We start from the raw sequence: 6,197 nt of genomic DNA, 5'->3' as shown, positions 1-6,197 counted from the left end.
CACGACTAAGTTATGTAAATCACTAATTCTGTGCCTGGCTCAAATTGTGGTTGAATTATCGAACTGTATGGCTGAGTTATCATTCCGTAATGGCTGAGATGTCGAAATGACGACCGATTTATATTAATATGAAGGTACAACATAAACGAAATAAAAAAAAACAAAAAACACACAATCGTAGTTCCTAGTTCCTAGTTCATAGTTCATATAGAAGTCGACACGAAAGTACAATGGAAATCACTTTCTCAAACCGACATCATCAGGGCCAAATTCTTCAAACATATCGACCAAATTATTCCAAACTATGTTACTCAGCATCTCGGGTTTATTGACACCTTTCGCCCATATCTTCTTGAGTGCACGCATGTGGGCTCCTTATAATGTACTAGCCACCAAATTAAACTGCGTCCAGACCGTTAAAGTATGCTTTGGATCCCACTTGTATTTACGCTACAATTAAAGGAAAGAAACGATAAGAGTATAGAATAATATCAATATGGTAGTTTGTCCAGAGATCTTACCGCGAGGAGGAGAAACCATCGTCTCTTAAAGTGGAAGGGAATCAAGCAGTACGTCGGCCACGCATGGTGCCAATTGTGTTGAAGTATTCCTCCAATCGCGATAGAGAGAATGTGAAGGAACTTGAACCACGTAAAAATGGTTTTGTCAACCCAGTAACCCACACCAGGGTTTAGAACCGGAATATTCTCCTGATCATTGGCGCAAATGATCGCTTGGACATCTCTAATAAATTGTCCATCAATATGAGGAACAATTTCCATGTCGATAGGAAGATGTAACAAATAGAAAGATCTGTGATTTAGGAAAGTATAAAGAGAAACAATAGAAACGAAGAATGAGATGAAAGAGAGTCAGACATATGAATGAGGAGAATATAAAAGAAAAACAATAGGAAAACGAAAGGTCGCGTCTATTATTAGGTTAACTTATGGTTTTCCGCCAAAATATTGCTTAATGGCTGAGTTATAGTTTTACGGGAAAACGAAAGGTCTCGTCGATTCATGTGATGGCTGAGTTATCGTAATTAATGTTTGAGTTATCGTAATTAATGGCTGAGTTATCACTAGTAATAATCTGGAAGTCGATGGCTGATATAAATCCGTAAAGGTCTCGTCGCTGCGTCTATTACAGGATTTAATTATGGTTTCCTGTCAAAATATTGCTTCACAATAAAATTATGAAAGAATTACCTCTCAGCTACAAATAGAACCAAGTGATTGAGTTATAATATTCTCGTTTCTTTAGTCTATTACCTCTCAACTACAAACTAGAATAAAATTATTTTTTACAGCACTATGTCCACTCGAGCACCCTTATTGCAGGATCTCCCCGACGATGTTTTCATAAAAATCGTGTCCCTTGCTGCAGAAGATGAATGGTGGTCACTTGGTTCTATTTTAAGGGCTGTTCGTAGGGGAAGAAATGCAGTATACAGTAAAGAAGTTCTGAAGACAGCTGCTATCTATTTCCTTTGTACTGATCCATCACAACTCAACACATCCAATGCCCCTCATGGTGGCCTCCAGATTGAAGGGTGGTACATGCCTTTCTTCGTCGAATGCTTTGACGCCGGCAACCCCATTGCCATCTACTACGAAATGCTAAGGGTTGTGGCTGAGGATAGAGATATCATGCGTGGGATTGATATTCTCAGTCGTATTGTACTGGCCGATGTTGATGCCACCATAGCATGTAGGATACTAAGTATTTGTCAAGGGAATGAGGTTGTGGCCGTCCATTACCTCCAGCTGTTTGATGCACATCATTATCCTCTGATGTCTTCGGGTACCATGGCAACCGGTGATGATTTTCTGTTTGAGTTATCTTGTTATAAGACGGCCTGGAAAAACTCATACACAACCTCCCTTCTCTATCTTGACAGCCTGTTACTCCCTTCACCCGTTTGTGCTTGGATGTGTGCTTTGGATTATGGTTTCCATTCTCTCCGCTATGGAGACTATGAAATCATGTGCAAAAACTGTTACCTTTAGGGTTTCCATTTCCAGTTTTACCTTATCAACTCGTGACTCTAAAATAAGTATTTTACATTTCTTCGGCTAGTATCTTTTTCTTGTATTAAAGGTCCCTTTTTTGTTTAACTATATATGTTCTATGTATCCACCTTTTATGCTTCCACATTTTAGTATATATTCTCACTTTGAGACTCAGATATAATAAAGTGACGACCGAGTTATAATTTTACGGAAAAACGAAAGGTCACGTCGATTCATGTGATGGCTGAGTTATAGTGAATAACGGCTGAGTTATCAAAATGAAAAATCTATAATGGCTGAGTTATCAAAAGAAAGGTCTCGTCTATTATTAGGTTAACTTATGGTTTCCCGCCAAAATATTGCTTAACGGCTGAGTTATAGCTTTACGGGAAAATGAAAGATCTCGTTGATGGCTGGGTTATAGTAAGTAATGGCTTAGTTATCACAAGAAACAATCTGAAAGTATATAGCTGATATATATGACTTGACGGTTGAGTTATCAAAAGGAACAATCTGCAAGAAAACGATTGGTTTATATGACTTGACGGCTTAGTTATTACACAAAATAAAACAAATCTCCCTAACTACATCCGACAATTTTTCACATTGTGCCCAACTTGCTTACATCGCGAACTTGCGTGTTGCTTCCTAGGACGTTTTTTTCCAATGGCCACTTCCAAAGATGATTTAATCCTACGCTTCTTGGGTCTTCCTTGCGGGTTCACAACAATCGGAGGCAAGCACGGTTGAATATCCACAGCAACAGGAACCGGGACTGATTCATTTGGAGGCATGATTGAACCACCCCATCCGTTAACCAAATCGACACTCATAAATTTCGGATCGCACAGGGATATACGAGACACATCCTTATGCTCTACAGCTGCGATTGCATTGATGCATGGTATTTTCTCATGATCGAAACGACGACATGTGCATTTTTTTAGTTCCAAATTTACAACCTGCAAAGATGTTCCATATGTAAGTTGCACACGTACAGCATCAATCGTTTGTACCTGCATCGTTATGGCTGATATATGAAACAATTAGAGCTGAGATACGGAAACTATTATGGCTGAGTTATCAGCATTGACGACTGACTTATGTAAACTTACCTGTAACAGTTTCTCAACACCTCGAGTGAGCGTTGTTAGCTGTGATTGCGCATTCTCTCTCCATTCAGAACACCATCTAGTCATCATATTCTGTATCGATTCTAGCAGTCGAACTATGGGAAGACTTCTAGCATTTGACAGTGCTTTGTTCATTGATTCGACAATATTCGTTGTCATTAAATTGTACCTTTCACCCGGGAAATGAACACGCGCCCACATTCGGACACCAGCTCTTTGGAGGTATGCATGTAGTTCGGGATGAACTACTTCAATCTCATTCAAAGCCTCATTAAAATCAGACAGCCTAAAACACCTTGCCGCTTTTTTCACCAGAGGGAACAAATGCTTTCCTTTGAACTTCACCAAAATGTTCTTATACAGATGGTAAGTGCAAATTCCACAGGAAGCCAACGGATACACTTCACCAATCGCTTTCCCTATTGACTTATGTCTGTCGGAGATTATCACAAGATCCTTTTCGTCAGGAATGGCATTTTTGAGTTGTGTAAAAAACCAACGCCAAGACTCATCATTTTCAGTGTCAACAATAGCGAAAGCTATTGGGAAAATTTGAAAGTTACCATCCTGAGGTAGGGCTGTTAGAAGCGTCCCTTTGTAACTACCATGGAGAAACGTACCGTCGACAACAATAACTTTGCGCATGAAAGCAAACCCATCAACACTCGCACCAAAAGCAATAAAAACATATTTGAACCTTTCTTCATCATCTATTTGGAGACGCGTGATTGTACCTGGATTTTCCCTTCTTACCATGTATAGGTAAGAAGGCAATTCGCTAAAACTTTCCTCAGGAGTTCCCTGATCGATCTCCCTTGCAAACCGCAGCAACCGATATGCCTTCCAATAACCCATCTGTCGACACCAACAAATTAATAAATCAGCCATAAAATATAAATAACTCAATCAATACATTCATATAAGTCAGCTGTAGAGAATAAAAAAACCAGCCATAATAAGTAAATAACTCAGTCAAGACATTCATATCAATCAGCCTTATAAATCATTAAGTCAACCAAGACAGAGTAATTACCTTCATGCTAAATTGCTTGTTGAAAATGACTCCGACACTTTAGGTTTAACTTCTGGACCAAGATCACCAAGATAGTCCCTATAAAGACCTGCCAATAGACCAGATATTGCTTGACGGGATCGATTAGAACATTCCGTCACAGAACATGAGTGTTCTGAATCGTATAAACGAACATGAAAATCCGGCTCATCCCCTTTTCTAGATGCACGAACTCTCCAAAGGCATCCTTCAACCCAACACCGCGCAACCAGCATTCTTGGATTTGATACTGGTAAAACACTACAAACAGTATAAAACAAGCAATAGAAAAGAGATGTCAGGCTTAGATCAGCCATGGTCATGCACTCACCTCTTTTGCAGAAAGATTTGACCTAAAAACGATGAATCCAACAACTTAGGAAGCTTCTCCTTCGTCCCTAGCAACAACACTCCCTTCCACAGCAACAGATCTCATCAAATCAGCCAAGAAAAGCCCAAAAACCACCAAAATCTCAAGCGTTCTATCTAGAAACGGCGGCCAAACAACCAACCGACGACTTAGGTCGATTTTTCCCTTAAATACTCGGTTTGGATTCCACTTAAACCAAACTGACCCAAATCGACAATTTAATTCAATCCGGTCAAACCAGAAATAGCTGGTGTCAATCGACATTCCCCCTGGTGATGATCGACACCTACCTCCAAACCACACTTTTTGGTTCGCGGATGTTAAAATTCTCCTCCACCAACAAAGATTACTTCTCGAATCCTGCAACACGTCCACTAACCGGACTAAACATTGTTAGGCAAGGTTTACCATGCAACTGTTGCAACAGCCAGCACACTTCCGACTGAAACCTCGAGGTCTCCCTCTAGTCAATATACTCATATCCTAGACGTTATTTGCTCACAATCCAGTGCTTCTCCCGTCTACGGTCGCAACCAAAAATCATGTAGGCTCGCCATCAGGCTAACCTCCTCAAGCTTCTCCATCCAGGAAGTCACTCTCACCCACTCCCCCTGATCGTAGTTCGCAACCTTCAAGACATACCGGCTCACTGCCGAGCCGCGGCCCATAACTACAGTATCCAGGGAATCTCCAAAATCCCATTTTTTGGGTCATCACCCTAATGCGTGCTCTCGGATCGTTATCTGAAGCAAACATACCACTCCCACTTTTTGGCCACAAAGTCCATCTAGCTATTGGTATCACATAAGTTTGGCCCTCACGGCCTTGATCAAACAAGTCTGATGCCAACGAGTATCTCCCGACTAGATCTATCTCAACACTTTCTATTTCTGGAAACTTCCATTTTTAGAAACTTCTATTTTTAGAAACTCTCCACTATTAGTAATGCGTCTCACGAAAACTCATATCCCAAACACCACCTCATCTTGGTACTTAGTCACACAACCAATTACCCTAAGCAACCAAATATCGAGAGAGATGGGTTGGAATACTTCATTCCTGCTCCAGCCACGAACTACAAGTAGGACCAAGCTAGACAAGCTCAAGTTGTGGCCTGCTTCTCTTATTGAATTCTCAATTTTTATATAAAAATACATGCCTTTCATTTTATTGACGAGATAACTACTTCTTGAACCTTGCCTTCATCCTCGCCTATGGCTCTCATGTCTGCTCCTCTACTCCACCAAAGTCCCATAAGACTCTCATCAAAGGAAACTTCTTCCTTCGAAGTTCCTTGACTCTCCTCTCGCGCACCCTCAACGGTCTTGCCTCTAAAGTCATGTTAGGCTGAAGATCCTCAGGAATCTTAGCCAACAACCGATCACCCTCATGAAGACACTTCCTCAGCATCAACACGTCAAACACCTTGTGGAACGCACACATAACATCAGGCAACTCCAGCCTATATGCCACTGGTCCCACCCGCTTAATCACTCAGAACAGACCCATGTACCTCGAACTCAACTTAGTCTCTCTCAATGACCTGTTCGGACCCTGAAACATGGCTATCTTGAGGTACACTCTGTCACCCACTTGAAACTCAAGATCCTTCCTTCTCTTATTAGCAT

At 40.9% G+C, this 6,197-nt stretch overlaps 1 protein-coding gene across 1 annotated transcript; it reads right to left on the bottom strand.

The window, feature by feature from the left end:
* Positions 2,600–3,037, bottom strand: LOC104763181. Its single transcript, XM_010486589.1, has 2 exons — positions 3,032–3,037; positions 2,600–2,977 (listed from the first exon to the last, which is right to left on the bottom strand). Exons 1-2 carry the CDS (start codon positions 3,035–3,037, stop codon positions 2,600–2,602), a joined length of 384 nt encoding a protein of 127 aa, XP_010484891.1.

The sequence above is a fragment of the Camelina sativa genome, chromosome 18, assembly GCF_000633955.1.
Source record: "Camelina sativa cultivar DH55 chromosome 18, Cs, whole genome shotgun sequence".
Classification (NCBI taxonomy): domain Eukaryota; kingdom Viridiplantae; phylum Streptophyta; class Magnoliopsida; order Brassicales; family Brassicaceae; genus Camelina; species Camelina sativa.
The sequence above is the reverse complement of the archived record's forward strand: the minus strand, read 5'-3'. Positions and strand labels throughout refer to the sequence as shown.